This window comes from Penicillium coprophilum (assembly GCF_028826855.1).
Source record: "Penicillium coprophilum strain IBT 35676 chromosome Unknown utg000004l_segment0_segment0, whole genome shotgun sequence".
Taxonomy (NCBI): domain Eukaryota; kingdom Fungi; phylum Ascomycota; class Eurotiomycetes; order Eurotiales; family Aspergillaceae; genus Penicillium; species Penicillium coprophilum.
The window spans coordinates 2,099,259-2,116,192 of record NW_026622723.1 but is presented as its reverse complement, the minus strand read 5'-3'; the positions used below and the strand labels follow the sequence as shown (position 1 = coordinate 2,116,192).

General features: G+C 46.7%; 7 protein-coding genes across 7 annotated transcripts; 2 read left to right on the top strand and 5 right to left on the bottom strand.

Annotated features, from left to right (window-relative positions):
* Positions 1-630: 630 nt before the first annotated feature.
* Positions 631-2,005, top strand: N7500_005215 (uncharacterized protein; the record flags this gene model as incomplete). The annotated part of the gene is made up of 3 exons (XM_056676360.1): positions 631-817; positions 887-1,208; positions 1,240-2,005. The coding sequence occupies 3 exons, from the start codon at positions 631-633 to the stop codon at positions 2,003-2,005; spliced, it is 1,275 nt and encodes a 424-aa protein (XP_056531360.1).
* A 156-nt stretch (positions 2,006-2,161) lies between these two features.
* On the bottom strand, positions 2,162-4,479 carry N7500_005214 (Hsp70 family protein; the record flags this gene model as incomplete). Its single annotated transcript, XM_056676359.1, has 8 exons — positions 2,162-2,506; positions 2,563-2,794; positions 2,877-2,986; positions 3,035-3,134; positions 3,182-3,449; positions 3,532-3,598; positions 3,660-4,266; positions 4,319-4,479. The coding sequence occupies 8 exons, from the start codon at positions 4,477-4,479 to the stop codon at positions 2,162-2,164; spliced, it is 1,890 nt and encodes a 629-aa protein (XP_056531359.1).
* A 743-nt stretch (positions 4,480-5,222) lies between these two features.
* Positions 5,223-6,488, top strand: N7500_005213 (uncharacterized protein; the record flags this gene model as incomplete). Its single annotated transcript, XM_056676358.1, has 2 exons — positions 5,223-5,856; positions 5,893-6,488. 2 exons carry the CDS (start codon positions 5,223-5,225, stop codon positions 6,486-6,488), a joined length of 1,230 nt encoding a protein of 409 aa, XP_056531358.1.
* A 1,473-nt stretch (positions 6,489-7,961) lies between these two features.
* N7500_005212 (uncharacterized protein) lies at positions 7,962-11,147 on the bottom strand (the record flags this gene model as incomplete). The annotated part of the gene is made up of 1 exon (XM_056676357.1): positions 7,962-11,147. The coding sequence occupies one exon, from the start codon at positions 11,145-11,147 to the stop codon at positions 7,962-7,964; it is 3,186 nt and encodes a 1,061-aa protein (XP_056531357.1).
* Positions 11,148-12,048: 901 nt separating this feature from the next.
* N7500_005211 (uncharacterized protein) lies at positions 12,049-12,258 on the bottom strand (the record flags this gene model as incomplete). Its single annotated transcript, XM_056676356.1, has 1 exon — positions 12,049-12,258. One exon carries the CDS (start codon positions 12,256-12,258, stop codon positions 12,049-12,051), a length of 210 nt encoding a protein of 69 aa, XP_056531356.1.
* Positions 12,259-12,778: 520 nt separating this feature from the next.
* Positions 12,779-14,060, bottom strand: N7500_005210 (uncharacterized protein; the record flags this gene model as incomplete). Its single annotated transcript, XM_056676355.1, has 4 exons — positions 12,779-13,732; positions 13,793-13,821; positions 13,874-13,920; positions 13,972-14,060. The coding sequence occupies 4 exons, from the start codon at positions 14,058-14,060 to the stop codon at positions 12,779-12,781; spliced, it is 1,119 nt and encodes a 372-aa protein (XP_056531355.1).
* Positions 14,061-14,535: 475 nt separating this feature from the next.
* On the bottom strand, positions 14,536-14,718 carry N7500_005209 (uncharacterized protein; the record flags this gene model as incomplete). Its single annotated transcript, XM_056676354.1, has 1 exon — positions 14,536-14,718. One exon carries the CDS (start codon positions 14,716-14,718, stop codon positions 14,536-14,538), a length of 183 nt encoding a protein of 60 aa, XP_056531354.1.
* Positions 14,719-16,934: the final 2,216 nt, after the last annotated feature.

Below are 16,934 nucleotides of genomic sequence, written 5' to 3'. Positions count from 1 at the left end.
GAGTGGAAAATGAGTTATGACACCATTTCACCCCACATTTGCGTGGGGTCGATATGGAGATGTTGCCGAGTTAACCGCAAAGCCAAAAACATGGCCCTTCTACTAGGCAGAATATATAAAAAGTACATATGTGAACGCTCGTTTTTCTCGACCATACGATAAAGGATCTTTCCTCTTAAGTAGTAGCACCAATATTCTAATTTAGGGGCATATTTATACTTACCTTATCTTAGGCGCGTAATACTAGTGTGGAGCGGCTCCATATTAACAAGCCCCCAACTTACCCTGAAGAACTCCGACACTTCGACAAAATTTCTATGGAGTCAATACATCTTGATAGGACCAAGAGTCTTGTTACTGGGATAGCATACATGCAAACAAGACAAATGCATTTGGTCAGATCAGCTTATTACACCTATTCCCCGCCATATACGTAGGCTCCAGCGATCTTGGGCTGAAACAAAAAACCGCTGCTTGGCCACATATTAATAGTTTCCAACGCCCTTCACGACCTTTCCACAATTTACAGGCATTGATGCGTCGAACAACCAGTCTCATATAATCAAACAAGCTTCGAACGACTTTCGAATTGCCCACCTAAAGCGCGCCAGATACACTGGGCCGAGCACTATGCCGCCTATGTTCTCCAAGATAGAACGTACGCTCAATGAGAGTATTTCTGTCACTGAATTCTCAGCACAATGGAAGACGCCTTCCGACATTTTCTCTGTCCTCCTTATTCTTGGAGGCGATATTGTTAGCCGCGCGCTTGCGCAGTTGGCAGGATCGCGCCTTACTCCAGTCGCATTCTCTTTTGGTACGAGATTTGAGCCTCGGATTTGCTATGATATTGAGTATCTGACCTATTGTTTTCGTATCATTTTAGGCTGGGTAGCGTTCGCTGTCACCACGGTTGTCGCAGTTGTGGGAGAGAAGAAGTTAATGCCGCCCGCTGACTTCCCCTGCAAGGTGATCAATGGTGAAACCGGCTATATCCGGGATAATCGAAGCTGGATTATTGGTCGTCTTGTGCGGGATTTCGATAATTGGATGGACAAGCAACCGCGAGTGCACGCCCAACCAAACGTAACGCCAGATTCGAATCCAAAGCCCGTCCAAAAGTGTGTTCAGGAGATTACCGACGCAAAGTGGAAGGTGCTTAAGGAAATTGCGAAGGAAAAAAAAGCAGCCAGAGCCAGAGCGGCCGCGTAAGGCCGGTCTCTGCGTGTCTATCTATAGGGCCCAAAGGGCTATCAAGAGCTATCCAGGATACGATGCCCCGTACATAACAGGAATCCTAACCACTATTGTCCAGCTTGGAATTTCAGCTATTCCATTCGGCCTCTCTGGTAATTGGGGTATCTTTTTGGTTACGGCTGCAGGTATTGTTCTATCTTTTTCTACGGGAGCCTTGTCTCAGTGGTCAAAGGAAAAGTGGGCTTGCCGAAGCAGTACGACGAAAACATTTGTGTTGACGCCAGGAAATGGGAGTCAACATGCTATTGTCATTCAAAGTAATGGTACGGGATTCGATCTTGAGGATCTTGCCGCCAATGACCCGGGAATGGTTGCCTCCTACAAAACCAGAGTGACGATCACCGCTCTAGGTGCGATGTGGATTATTCTACTTATTACTGCCGCAGGAATCCAACAAGATACCTGGTTCCTTCTTGCGGTGGGAGCGTTAGGAATCCTCCAGAATGTGTATGCCGCTGGTGTAAGCCGCTTACCAATGGCTTTTGGTGTGCACCTGGAGTTTGTGGAGGTAATAGGTGAGTCAAAAGTCATGGACGCTCTATTCAGGGTTGAGCACCTCTACCCTTGTCTGGGTAAAAGCTTGCTACCCGTTTTCTTTCCAGGCGAATTGGATGAGCAGGAGCAAGTAAAGTGGAAAGGGTTTGATGATATTGCGAAGCTAAAGAGAAAGTCAAAGAAACAGAAGAAAGAGAGAGCTGCAAGTCATCAAAAGGTTTCTCAACCTAGGTCAGAGCCAAAGAATAAATGAGAATATCTTAACGAGGCCTGTTTCAACAGGCTGCTCGAATGCCCCCATCAAAGGACCGATGTTTCGGATCACAATGAAGTAACCTAGATCCCATACAGGGATAGCAAAAGGTCAACTGGATTGTTAAGCACCATGGGTGGCAATGGCCTCGAATTATCACTTGAAGTGAACATCTGCCTGCCCACTGCCAAGCTTCCTGCCCTGATACCAAACCGCAAACTCAGTAGAAGCTCCGGAGGGCACCATCTCTAAGTCGTATGAAAATTTCTTCAGTGCTTGGCCGTTCTCCCCCTTGTAGCTCTCCAGTGAGTCGTATAATATAGCCTCAAGGCTGACGTGAATCCTGCATAGTTCTTTGACACTCGTATTACATCTAGATGGCGGATCGTTGTGGTCACACTGCATGATGACCTGCGTGATCATCTCATCAAACTCATCCTCGGATCTATAGGACCGATAGAAATCGTGCCTTACAGGGCGCGCCTTGAGGACATCATCTCCCTGGAGCAAGATCAGTAAATTAGAATGCACATAAAAGTGTACTAGGCAGAACTGACCTTTCGGAGATACCACTCCATCTGTTTCGAAGCTCTCCAAATGCCTTCATGATCGTCCCAATACTTATCTTTTGCAAGATGCACTGCGTCATCGTATTTAGTAGCGTATACGACTCCGAGACTTTGGCGAGCAATTGTTGAAACCACACTAAGCGGCGCATCGATGGTCCTCGTTGCATGGGGCGCATCCAAGAATCCCTTGACAACAGCCCCACGACAAATTGCTGTGCGCCTAATACCAATAAAAAGGGAGTCTATGAGCTTCCGAATAATGCAAAGAGTAAAAAGAGTATAGAAAGTAAAGAACTACTTACGGTCTCATGCCATTAGCTTGCATGATGTCTATCCGGTGGCAAACGTATCTTGAACGCAAATGATCGTAAAGATAGGGGCTGGAACCAAGTCCCCCGACCAGAATGATTTTCTAGTCACAGTGAGAATAGATGACGGGGTTATACTCGTGATAACCTACCTTGACAGATAGACCTTTCTCATTGGCACTGCGTATCTGCTCGTCAACGAGCCTCTCGATGTCGGAGAAGACGGAAGTGAACGCTTTTTCAATGTCAGAACTAGAGAATATTAGTTGACAGTCAGCGTGGGCAGTAGACCATTATACCTAGAAAAATGGATTCGCGCATTCCTTATGACTGGAGATCTAGAAGTGTCATTTATGCTTCCACCTTTGAAAGCCTCAGCCGGGATTGGAACAATGAATTCCCTGCCATCATCTCTCGGTTTGTACCCAGCCTTTATGCTCTCCTCCCACTCAGTTTTCATGATACTGTTGATTCCCGTTTGACTCAGGTTGCCCCACCGTCGACCTAAGCGGTTTTTGCAAATGGTTTCAAATGCTTCATCCACAAAGATACCACCGCATAGGCCTCCTGGGTTTCCCAAAGCCATGAGCTGTCTGGTTCCAAGTGCACACAAATTGAAATTTTGGTAGGAGGTGAGTGAGATTCTTACCTGTTCCGACAACCGCTTCGTGTATCTGAATTGGTTCTACGCTTCCAACTCGGTAGGTGATCAGATCCTGGATATATCAGCATTGATCCGGAAAGTGGATACGTGGATTATAGTTCCATCCCACTTACCACCGTGCCTCCTCCGGCATCACAAACTAGATATACATCATCTGGCTTCATATACTTTTCCTGCTCGCAAAGTGTGACGAGAGCAGCAGCCTCGGGTTCGGGAGCGAAAGTGAGAGTCGTGGTCCCAGCAGGGCGGTCTTCCAGGATACCGGCCTTCTCAAAGGCCTCCTCCATAGCATCGCGGGCATAGCCTTTCCAGATAGCAGGAACAGTGACAACCACATGAAATATGTAGGCGTCCACCACAGTTTCGGTGCGTGTTTTGTATATAGTTTCCAAAGTATGTTGCCAGAGTCCTTTGAGATAATCTGCAACCAGATCTGTGGCCGATTTTCCCGTCTCTCGAAGCATTTTGCGCGCCCTCAACACAAATTCAGACTGCCTGACCTCGTCGGAGAGATCTTCCTCGCGCAAAAGCAGTAGCTTGAACCACCGGATGGGGTCCGCGTCACCGGGAACGCCGAATCCCCACGTCACCTTTCCATCCTCGTAGAGTAGCTTACTTGGCGCCTTAGCTTCATCGCGCCCGTGATCGGGCCAGCTTGTAATCACGTTGATTTCATTGTTTTCAAAATCATCTAGTGTCGCCCATGCTGCACCAGAGAATCTATATACCGATTAACTCTGGCTGACGGAGCAAACTGTTCAGTTATACAAACGTGGTTCCAAAGTCAATGCCGATGACCAACACATCATCGACCTCTGCGAGTTCCTTGATTCTCGCAGCCATTGCCTTCATCCCCCAATGCTCGGTGATGACTTCCGAGGTCTTAGTCATATAGGTACCGTCTTGTACCTCCCCAGTCTTCCATTTAGTCATGATGTGTAAATCTGTTGAGTGTGAGCAAAAGAAAGATTAGGGTAATATGTAAATCAGTGACAAAGATCTTCGCTCAAATAAAAGTGTAGATTGTAGCAGGCCTCCTCAGTAGACGTTTTAAATAGAAGATATACCGACAATAAAAGTTTCACCCGGGCGACATGATGACCAGAATGACCGGAAAAGCGAGCTCCGCCCCACGAATAACTCCCTGCGCCATCGATAAACTGCTGCGTAGATGAAGGCAAAAATAGACAGCATTTCTTGGCTATGAACGCCGAGTCCTCCGTACAAACAACATAGTAAGCCTGGCCCCCGGTGGGCTTGGCTGTCAGCATTTGTTGAGGACATTTGGTATTGGATGCCTCGTCCTGATCCTTGCAAAAGCCACAGGTAAGATATTGGGTAGGCACACCGCACGATAGAGACTAAGCTGCCTAGCTCATCGCTTGAGCTAAATTTCAGAGCCGCGCTTCCCAGCTTCTGGACGTTGTGGCCCCCCTGTACTCCGTATAGGGGGCCATGCAACGCGTCGCGTGATGGAAAGCCACAATACGAATGCGACTACGGAGTAATTACTTTCACACGTGTGTTCAATTCAACTCTAGTGTCTGTCTCAACACGAGCAGTATCTCACTTTCCAAATCTCATACGATATTTATCTCTATCGCTCTTTTGACTTCATTCGGTGTCAAGTACGACTGCGGATACCTCTACGAAGTATCATTAGAAGGATTGACAACATGAGCACCGATACAAACCTTCCACCTGGTAATGATACCTGTATGGCACAGTTTGAGGAGATAAAACCCCCAGCCGGAGGAAGATTGGATCAAGTGGCCCCATCAGAAGCTCAGTCCTTGGCTGGATCGCGTGCCATTCCAACTTGCGACTTCGCGATGATTGTAGACGACACACAGAAAGAGCTTGAGAAAGAAAGGGAAGAACATCAATCTACTAAGGTGGCCCTAGAAAAAGCGCAACAGGAAGCAGAGAAGTACCGCAAGTCTTGGAAGCAGTCGGTGAATGAATTGAACCGCCACCTACGACAGGGTCGAGGCTTTAACCAGTTGACCGACGAGGAGCTCCTTCGGGATGTATCCGAGCTGCGGTTTAATATTCGCAGCTTTGCCGTACAGCATTTTGAGCATGAACTGGGCAGCGTCACCATCGTCCCGGATGATTACGATGTAATCAATAGATACGTACCCCTTCACGAGCAAGACTTCGATGCCTACATACGAAACAAGACTCTGCGTCCTGACCTCATGCAAGCTTTTATTTGGAGGGTATTTTTCGTTTTGATATTCGACCACAAGTTTCGCTGGGCTGGGAATGAGGCGGGTACTCTAATGAAGAAGATGGTTGAGTTGTTCGGTGAGTCTTTAACCAGCTGAATCTGTGCCGCCTGAGGGCCCGGATATGCGGACAATAAGACTGATGCACGCATTGCAGATCCACTGGTGAAAATAACAGAGGACAAGGTCCCAGACCCACTGCGCAAGTTTCACTCGTGGCGAGCGAACACTAGTACCATGCTCATTCATCTCAAAAGCTTGGACGAAAACATTCCACGGGATGACGTTCATGACTTTGCTACACGTCAAAGCTTGGCACTGAACAAATGGCTGTGTCGTTTCTCGCACTCAGATCCAGAAATGCTCCATAGCCAGTTGACCGACCTGATCAAACAGACTGTACGCTTAGATCAGGATCTGAGCAGACAAGTTGCCTCAATTCGATGGTCCTTTGCCAGAGGCTTGTCGCTTATGTTTAACCCCTCCTCCATGACCCTTCCGTCCAACTATCAGGTACCCAGCGAGGCTCTCAAGGTGAGGCTTGTGCTAGCACCAGGTATTACCAGACGTGGGCGATCTTCAGGGGACCAATTTGATAAGATAGTTCTATTGTTGAAAACAGAGGTCACCTGCGAGGATCCGAACACTGTACTAGCAGATCTTTCGAGCGATGGAATCATGGAACGAGTGCGGAAGTCCTACAGGCCGTGAAATAGGTCAGGGTGGAAAGAATATTGACGTTCTGAAAATATATCAGAGTGCTGAGACTATACATCAATCCATGTGGCCGTCTACAAAATATATAGGGCTCTTAAGATGGTATATGCAAATAATACTCGCCATTGGTGCATCGCCGCTATTTCATTTGAGTCATACACTGATTCATATACCATATTACAACTGACTACAGGATATAAGATCAAGACTTCTTCAGCAAGTTATCCACTACAGGTCTGTTTTGATTGCTTATTACCTTTACTGGCATATATGTCAGATTCCGAATACTAGTTCGGGTCGGTGGGCAAGGTTTTAAGAAATTCAAGCCTATGCAGATATAAACTGCCACAATGTAGTCTACTGGGCTCTTTGGCTTTTTAATTCCAAAAAGAGTGACAGCACATACGCATCAGCCGGCACGAAGGCTAAGCCATCCACCCGGGCAAAATACAAATGAGGGGCATCGAACGTGGCCATGATCTTGCAAGATCAAAATCCTACATTTTATGCTCTGAGCCTCAATCTCGGAATATTACGGCGACCATAGCGAGGGCAGCGATATCTTATCCAATAGCACTGAGCTTTTAAGACATGCTGACTTTTTGTACTGCCGCTCCTTTTGAGGCGGCATCCTAACACAATAAATGGGAAAGTCCAGTTTCAACGCCATTATCGCGGTTGGTGCCTTGGTGCTCCAAATATTCCTCAGACTACAAATGAGTGTTTGGGGCATAGCGACCTAGTAAGTCTTCGCATTCAAAGATACCTAAATCATAGAGTGAATATTAGTTTAGAGGGAAAGAAACTTTACAATAGCTGAAATCTCTAATGAATATGACTATGACGGCATTAGCCTCGAGTAGCAGTAGTATAGCAGCCTTATCCTCACCTGCGACGGCGAATGAGGGTATCGTAGATGCTTCACATCTAGCATTGATGTGGATGGTCGATTCAAATCCGCCGAATAATCGTAACCCGGCCTACCATAACCGAGATATCTAGCCATGTGGCTGCTCGCTTTTTTCCGGCCACCATATTGGTGCCTCGATCAACTGAGTAGTCTTTTGAGCTTTAATATTATTAGCCCCGGCTTCAATTAGTAGTTCAATCATCACACTTAGCCCTCTTTATCTACTTATTATAGTCATTTATCTACTTATCATAGTCACGGAAGGATATCAGCATCTCCTTTATTCGCAATTTCGGCTGCTACTAATAGCCTAACGGCCGCTGGCTTCCTATTACAAGTCGCGTAGTAGAGTGTCGTTACTGTATCATTTACTTCGGCTGGAATGCTGACCTGCGTTTCGACAAGAAGACGTACCATTTTCTCACGGCCATTCTTATCAAGTGTGATCCCTGGCGATGGAGACTATTTCTATTATCCACGCTTGTCTCTGGTAGCAGCTTCACGTTTCTCGTTTGTCTTTGGGTAGTAACGAGGTTGAGCGGCATGCTCTTAGTAATTCAGTCGTGCGCAGAGACAACCACATTCCTATCACCGCTATCCTCGTCACTATCCTCGTCGCTATCATCGTCGCTATCCTCGTCACTATCCTCGTCACTATCCTCGTCACTGTCCTCGTCACCATCCTCGCCGTCATCCTCATAGTCATCTACATTGCCATTTGAAATGAAATTGGAAACCTTACCACCACGATCCCCAGCGCTTTGATTCACAAAGAGTTTGATTTTGCAAGACCCGAGCTGCAGCTGAAAGCTTTTGTTGTGCCCGTCTCGATAAGCGACTCTCAACTGATCTTTTGGGTCTATAGTACAAGCATCCATAGAGGCACCGGCGTCAATTAAGAGACGGGCTACCCCCTGGTGCCCATGGTGTGTAGCATATTGCAAGGGGGTTTTTAAAGACCAAGAATTGGCGAGCTTGTCGGCGCCAAACTCTAGCAGTAACCACACAATTGAGTCGTGCCCGGCAATGGCTGAAACATGCAAAGGCGTCTTTCCCGACGTACTTCTTGCTTCTTTGTTTGCATTTGCTTCAAGTAGCAACTGTACAATTGCTTCGTGACCATAACGGCAAGCTATAAGTAGCGGTGTGGTGCCCGAATTTTTCCCACGCTCCGTCTTAGCGCCATTCTCGAGCAGCCGCTCGGTAAATCCCTTACAGCCTCTTTCCGCAGCCCAATTCAGCGTCATTATCTTGGATTCTTTCAGCCAGTGATCGTCCTGCCAAAATAGCCACTCGGTTGCCGTTCCGAGTTCGTTCTCTGCCGCGAATCTTAGTGGTGAGAACCGATCCTTCTTAGGAAGGGTTAGGTACGTATCAATATCCCTCTCTATCAGCAACTTCGCTATGCCACGGTCATTGTTGATAGCTTTGCAGTGTAGGGGGGTCCAGTGATCTCCGGGTCTTGAGACGCTATCAACGCCCTCGCCGGGTAAAACATCCATCAGCTCGACATGCTCATTGATTTCTGCGAACTGTCGCGGCGTCCAACCATATTTGTCCTTAGCCATCCTGTCAGCGCCTGCCGCAAGCAAAGTTTTGACAATGAGCCTATTCCCGCTCATCGCGGCGATATGCAAGGGGGTCCAGCCCACCAGGTTGCGTCTTGCATTGAGTTCGGCGCCATACTCGACGAGGAGTTCAACCACCTCTATGTTTCCGCTTTCAACTGCACAATGAAGCGGCGTCAAACCAATCCTGCTATCTATGGCGTTGATATGGGTATATTGTAGTAATTTAATAACTTCTCTGTGGCCCCATATGGCAGCAAAATGTAGGGGTGTCAGACCGCAACGAGTCGCCGCATTGCCAGTGATGTCATTTATGAGAGATTTTGCAACAGATGCAACTCCCATCTGTGCTGCAATGTGCAGAGCAATGTTTCCATCCTTGTCCTTCGTCATTCCATCAATTCTGTTTTGCAGAAGGTTCACGACGGCAGTCGAGCCTCCCCAAACAGCGCTATGTAACGCTGTCCGCCCTTGATTGCACTGTAGATTTGAGGTCACTCCAGAGCGCAACAAAACCCGAACCATTTGCACATCTCCTCGTTCCGCTGCAAGATGTAGTGGTCGTCGTCCTATCTCATCTGGTATATCCAAGTGCTTCCACTCTATGAGACAGCTGAATGTATCCCAATATCCCCTCCATATCGCACTGCGTAATCTTTCAGGTTTGGAAACACAGTCGGAAACATCAACATTGTCAATGTTCAAGTCTTTGGCAATGCTGGTGTCTATCAAAACTTCTTCTCGATGATCATTAATATAACTTGATATTATCACTTCTTTTTCAACCCAGTCATCGGTGGCTGTGTTTAATACCTGACGGAAGTACAACACACCAATGTACTGATGGCGATCAGTCCATCCCGTCTTTCGAACAAGCAAAGCCTTTTCAACTAAGGAGGTACTGCACTCGGCTAAGAGCCGACAATTCCCAGGAGATTCGAGAGCGTGTTGGAGTTCAAGCCTTATCAGGGCATGGGTACGACCCCACCAGCAAGTTTTTTCAAGGCCTGCTCTCACACGACTCACACGCCACTTTCCTATAACATATCCAGTTGGGGAAACAAACAAGGATGGAGGCGAAGAGTCTAAAGGAATATCAAATAAGTTGGCCGGACACCAACTGAACCCATTAGACATAGTAAACGAGTTGTGAAATAGGTGACCGGGTGCAATCCAGCCGAATTGCTTAATGATACTCTTATATGTCTCTTGTTGCTGGTCTTGAGGCTTCACACCCACTAAAAGTGCAGCGATCATAGCCATATCCTTCGGCCAAGATGTATATCTTGCGCTTAAAACGCTCAAGAGGTCGTTCAGGGTGTTGATTTTGTCTCGGAGATGCTGAATGATCCGTGATGCAAACTTGCGGGGACCATCAGGCTCGTCCTCCTTTGCAAGAATTTCTTCATCTAGGTCCTTAAAAACAGGACCATTAGACCCCTTAAAGATGACCTTGACTTTGCGTGACTTGGCCAATTCAAGGGCCGTCCAGCCTCGACTAAACCAAGGCGACATGAGGATGGCAAAACAAGCATTTTGGGGATCCCACCGCCAGTTTCGTAGAAAACAGTCATGTACTAGGGTAACTCGCGCGTTCTCGTAATTGGTTTGGATCACTTGAATCGCTTTATTACGTGCAGCCTTTTCCCGAGGAATGCAAATGGTGTCCCACCATATTCCTTGACACTGGAACCGGCCTGCAATCTCTCTGAAGAATGCATATAAACATTCATTCACAGCGCTATCCCTCCAAGCTCCACTCCCGGTCCCATCAGACCAAACATGAGAAATGGCCATGTATGGCATAGGATGCTGAAGCAAAGAGGTTCCGTCCAAATTCCAGACCGTTGAGCTTCCTTCGCTGACAGCACGCTCCAACCTGTACCTCAGAAATCGACTTCGTAATCGTCCACATTTGGCATCATGGCATTCGTGACGCTGTTGCACCGTAGTAAAATCAAGCTGAGAGTATTCGCAGAAATTGGATGTACATTCCCCATGGTCCTTAAGGTCTGAAATCCCCTCACGCCGATTTGAAAAATACGTGTCCAAGTTGAAACTTGGGAGAATCTTTGGTAAATCCTCCTTCGCAACCGCCCAAAGGCGATTGGGGCAGAGTTTGAGCTCTGTTGCTTTCTCGAAAACTCCGAGGAGTTGACTGCAGTCTGTATCCATGATGTTGTACAAAGGTCGATGTATGTAGTACAAAGGCTCATGGGATTGGACAAGGTCTAGGAGGCTCTCCCGGCAAGATATGGGGGCTGACTGGCTTGCCAGGTTGGGCGCCAATTTCAGCAGCCCAAGATTATTACATACATTTGAGGCTCTCTGCCACTCGAATATAATCTTCATTTATTGATATACATGAAACCAAGCTGAGGTCCGAGAGTCCAGTCTGCAATGAAGTCTCGGAGGATCTTTCTGTATTGTCCCTCGCGCGCGCCCCCCCATCACCCCTTGCCTCTTCCGCGTCAATCAACTAAGCCAAATCCTCAACGTAAACCTATCTTGTCTCGCTCGCACAGTGCACCATCTCTAGGTCAGCTACGAATAGTTGGTGGGCGCGTGCTGCAGTTTGATACAACCGAAGAGCGATAGATTAAGAAAAGAAGATAGATAGAAGAGATACGAAGCAACAGAGAAAATCAAGAGTGACGTGAGAGAAATGAGACAAAAAAGGAAAAAAAAGGTATATGCGCCGACCGGGGTTCGAACCCGGGCTGCCGCTTGGTAGTGGAGTATTCCATTGTGGGAAAGCGGAGTCTTAACCACTAGACTATCGGCGCTTTGTTTCAGGAATATATCTGCCAAAACGATTCTCACCATACTCTACCTCACTTCCAAGGTTGCTATAAGATCGGCACCAACCATGGTTGAGCTGTGAGTCCGGGGTAAACTCTTATTATCTACTTCATGGGAAACATAACCAGAAATTGGGAAGAAAAATACGCATTTTAAGTAGCCTGGAGGTGCCTATAGAAAATGTCATCTAATCTATGGTCAGGGCGTGCCAGCCGTTCAAGATAATAATCACGTCACAGCCTTTGTCGTGACCCTCACCTAGGATATTGGTGAGTTATTGGAAGAAAGATCCCGAAGAACGCAGTGGCCGATCAGAGTTCTGGATGGCGGTGTAGAAGCGAGGAACCTGACAGACACGATCATAGAAGGTCTCGCAGTTTTGAACGACCGAATTGCGAGACTCGCTGAGTCTGTCTCGTGAAAGGTCTTGGTCAGATGCTTCTTGTGTATTGGCGCGGGTAACAAAAACACTGATAGCACCCATATTGGTGAACAGAGTAGAACGTGGGAGAAAAAAGGAAAGAGAGCAAAGCCTAAAGAAGGGAGAGGGTTGTATTCACGATAAAGAGAAGCTCTCTAAATGCATGGTAAAAAGCCGACAAGTCAGGCATCGGCGTAGGCATGTCTTAGAAGAATCATTCAAGTTCAAATGCACGAACAAGCTAACACGCTCATCTCCAGCAAAGTCACGAATTTTCTATATACACTCTACCTTGTTATCCCTGGTTATTCATAGAAAATCCTGTGCTGTCCTTCCGGCCTTCCTCCTATAGGATAGAGAAAGGAGAAGAATAAAACAAATACCTCAGAAGGCTTCTAGGAGGACTGCTTGGAAAGCGGATATCTCAGATACTAAGAATTAACTAAAGCGTCGTAGATCGTACAAGCTAAACAGGAATTTCAAATACACGGAACATTTTGTTATCGACAGGGCGAGCGTGCATGCTGCTTTTGGTCACATTGAACATCGCATTGTTTTTGGAACGAGCTTGGTGACACTTTGTTTACCGATGTCTCAGTTCCAAGATCCTCCTTTTGCTCCAAGTCTCAAGGGGGATAGCTTCGATACGATGCATATCGTTGAAGAACTCTGTGTTGGATTTGTTGATGGGCTCAGTACTCGAGCGCTTGGCTCCTCTGTACTTGCCTGGTGTTGCGTTCTTGTTTCCTCGGTAGTTCCATATGCGAGAGAATGTGAATGAAGAAGATTTCAAGTTGCTGGGGTATTCGTTCTTCTGGTTATCGGAATTTCCAGGTCGCTGGCCTCGGTTGCTGTTATATTGGAATGCCTTAACACCAAACAGCTTGCGCAGTAGTGGCCACCAGCACATGAGATTGGCGACATAGATTGCTGTGCTGGCTTCACGGATGTACCAGATTTGGTAGGTGGTTGTGAGCGGGGAGGCGAAATTAAAAAATTTGTTCAGGATAGCAGCAATTATGGTGAACAAGCCCAAACTCATAACACCGATGAGGACGACCTTTCTGCGCATCTTGAGTTGGGCTTTGATGAGGAGGGGAATCGGGACGGCGAACATGGCGGCGTCAGAAGAAATGTTGAAGACGGCTTGGGTTATCGAGTAATGCTGGTATGTCGCACACTGCATGTTATCCACGGGCATGGCCCAGTATTGTGAGAATGGCCGGCAATAGACAGCATAATAGGTGACCATTATGACGACGAATCCGATGGCGACGTAAACAGAAAGAATCTTGATATAGAGGTTCGATTTCAGATTCTGCGTGATTCGCCAATAAAGCATCAACATGCACGTCTTAACGCCCCAAGTTGATATCAACATGCATTGCTCTAGCCCGATGACAATTTTGCTTCCATAGACCCGATCGCTGACTTGCTTTGGGTCTGCTAACACCTTGTCGTAGTCCTTTGGGTCCATGAGGTTCGTCGCGTAACGGGCAGATATTTGAATCAATATTAGCATTGTGGTATAGATTGCCTTAGGTCGAGCAGTTAGTCAGTGGAACGAAGTGACCTGATTGTCGGGAATAGAACTTACGAACGTTGCTGTCATCACATAGTCGTCCACTAGAGATCTACTGGTCAGTAGAATCAAAAAGGTAAAGCCTCAAAGACTTACAGAACAAACGTTTGACTCCCTGTCCATTGCCAATTATACGAGCTAGGCTTTTCTTGAGTTAACATTGTTATAACTCGGTACTTGCTTTTCAAACTTACATTCTCCCGACATAAATAACAAGTCCTATAGCCCAGAAGACTATGGCTTCTGTAAGAAGCTGGCGCGGAGTGGGCGACTCGTTCCCCATCTTGATGGATAGAGTGACCTTCGTCTTGAACCGAACTTCACACTGCCAGGAAACTAATGGACGAGTCTGCCATGTATGAGAGATGGCAATTTATCCAAAGGTTTTGATGAGGAGCATCAGTGATAAATTTGGGTGCGTGCCATGGCTTGTTGACCGGCGGCCCGGGTAGATCTATAATAGATGTATTCGGATCAGGCTACTGGGCCGAGGAGAGCGATTCGGCAGAAATGGCTAAGCTAGATCCCGGGGATAGATTTCAAAGCTGCCAACCGAGGACAAGGCTGTTGCATCATGCGTCTTGGTCCGTGAGGTGTCAGTGCTGGGGTAGAGTTGGCTGACAAGCAAGGAAGAATGGGGCGCAAATGCAAGGGATTGCTTGCCTCGAAGTGCCAATCCGATCAATGTCAGTTGGGTTTGGAATGTACAAAGTAGGCATATAGTACGGGATAGACAAGGAGAAAATGGGTTATATGCATCACATTCCTCGTTTGTGCTGGGAGTCCTTCCTTCTGTTGGCTGGGCCAAGAGGCTGGTAAAGGTTGCCTGTGACACCGAGTCTTCCAATGGATGCCCAATGTTGTGCAGACTGCGCCGCGACTGTGCGCGATATCTGTAATAGGATGTGTTTGGCGACATTGGTGTTACCTAGTCCATCCATCTTCAATCGCATCGTTTCGTCATGGAAATAGTATTCTTATTTTGAGGCATAAAGTTCCCCGTGTGCAGATTGCCGATAGCTTTGCCTCGAGTACGCAAACTCTTGACAGGTCATATCTTATAGTGGATGCATACTAGTCGAACGGCTGATGCTATTGGGAAGATCGGAACGATGATCTGCATGTCGATCCAAGCGATATTCAATAGCTTTTTGGGCACAGTAATTCATCAAAATAAACTTGCGCGATATGCGATCCGAAGAAAGGGTGAGTAAACACTCATATGGTAGGCCAATCATGGCTGAAGATCGTGCTTGATGTAAATGTTCAACCTTCTGCGTTTCATCCCTAGGGAACCTTGCTTCCCAATTGATTTTCACGTCACGTTTTGCAGGTAATTTTGGTCATTTCGGAAGCCAAAAATCCACTAGTGCATATATGTGAGCTTGTACTCCATACTTTCAAGTCTTCATGGCCACACCCCGCTGTATAAATGTGACGGCCCAATGCTCCTTGGAAAACCTCGACAGGCACTGCAATGATGACCTTGGCTATTATCGGATCGGCCCATTTACCCAGAACTCGGGAGGGTCTTTGCATAACGAAGAAAGAACAGCAAGTACAATGAGCTACTCGTTGATGCGCGAAAACATGTTAAATCGATATTTCGGAATCTCGGATGGCGACATGAGCAAATGTTCCAGAATGCTTGATCTTTCAGGTGCTTTATCAAGTTGTCATTTTTTGACAGGTAAGATATGTAAGGGGACTGACTCTTCGTTGGGAAGCAAGGCTTTATCGCCGGACTGGAATTGAGAACCACGCTCGTACCTCAAGGGTGTTTTTTATTAGAAGGCTATGTTTTTATTCGATATGAGGCATACCAAGGTATGCCTGCCTGTAGCAGCCTCTCCAAATAATGTAGCGATTTTGGCGGGGCTAGGGGTCGTTTGGAACAATGACCTGGCATTCAAGATATCTTTATAAAGAAGATGGTAATACAATGATCTTTGTATTTGCAAATATTTAATCTACCCTAGAATAATAAAAATTAGTTCCCAACCTCTATGTAGAGGTCGTAGAGGGATGCTGACTGCAGTGTCACATATAGAAGCGGGATTGTACCGCAGAGTAGTCCGTGCTCGGCGAAGAGGAAGAACGCAAAGGCGTCATTGCACCTTTGACGTGTGATATATCTACCGAAGTAATGCAATAAGTATGGATAAAATTGCTTTTCCTTATATCGTAGCCCAGTAGGAACCACCTAGCCACGTGAAAAGCCTCAAAGCCCAAGGTCCCTTGGAGCAGTATTAAGCACGCCAAATCTAACGGCCGCAAACCCATCCTGCATGCTGCCTAAATATAGAACGGTTCCATCAAGCAAAAATGAACACTATAGCCATTCATGGGGTCATTGTTGGGAAAATGTTTGATATTTCGAGATATTAAGCTATTCGAGGGGAGGTATTATGCATGATTACATGCACCAGATCCATTGAATCCACCTTCTTCTTAAGCTCTGACAGCATTAACTAGATTGGCGTCTTCTTGAGGGTTCGTCATTCAGTGATTTCCCGAACAAGGGCAGAGCTCCGCCATATTAGCCAGCGACCATTGAAGCTGAGAACATCTACAACCACATAGGCGACTGTCAGGAGCTGCGTCATTATTTCAATGAGCTAAGGTGCTAAATGTAATCTGAATAATTATCTTATGACCGGCCTCAACATGACAATTTTTAAAAGGTCGTCAAAGACCTCTATACTCTCTAGGACTAGTGCATAATGGCGTGTTCGAATGTTTCTTTGATAACTCAGGCTCTCCACGTCCACCAGTAGGCTTTTTTTTTTTTTTCAAATCATGTTAGATAAAGCACCTCTTTAACCGACGTCGATCGCTAATGAGGAGTGTCGTGTTAAATGCCGGAACACCCGCTATGCCTGCTTAAAGCATTCTACGGAGTAATCCGTCTCCATATACGGAGTACTCCGTAATGATTCGATCACCCGAGGCCATGTGGGCGCCTCATTAAGGGAATCGCGATCGTATGCAGGGTGTCTTGCACATCATCCAATTGGTCTGCGCCCTGACAATGCTGGAATGTAGAATATCTCCACAGGCGAACACCTGAAACTTGTGAAATATCAAAGCCAAGACGACAATAGCATATTGCAAGGGTTATCCTGGCTGCTGAAATTAGTTCGCCTCAAGCTACAAA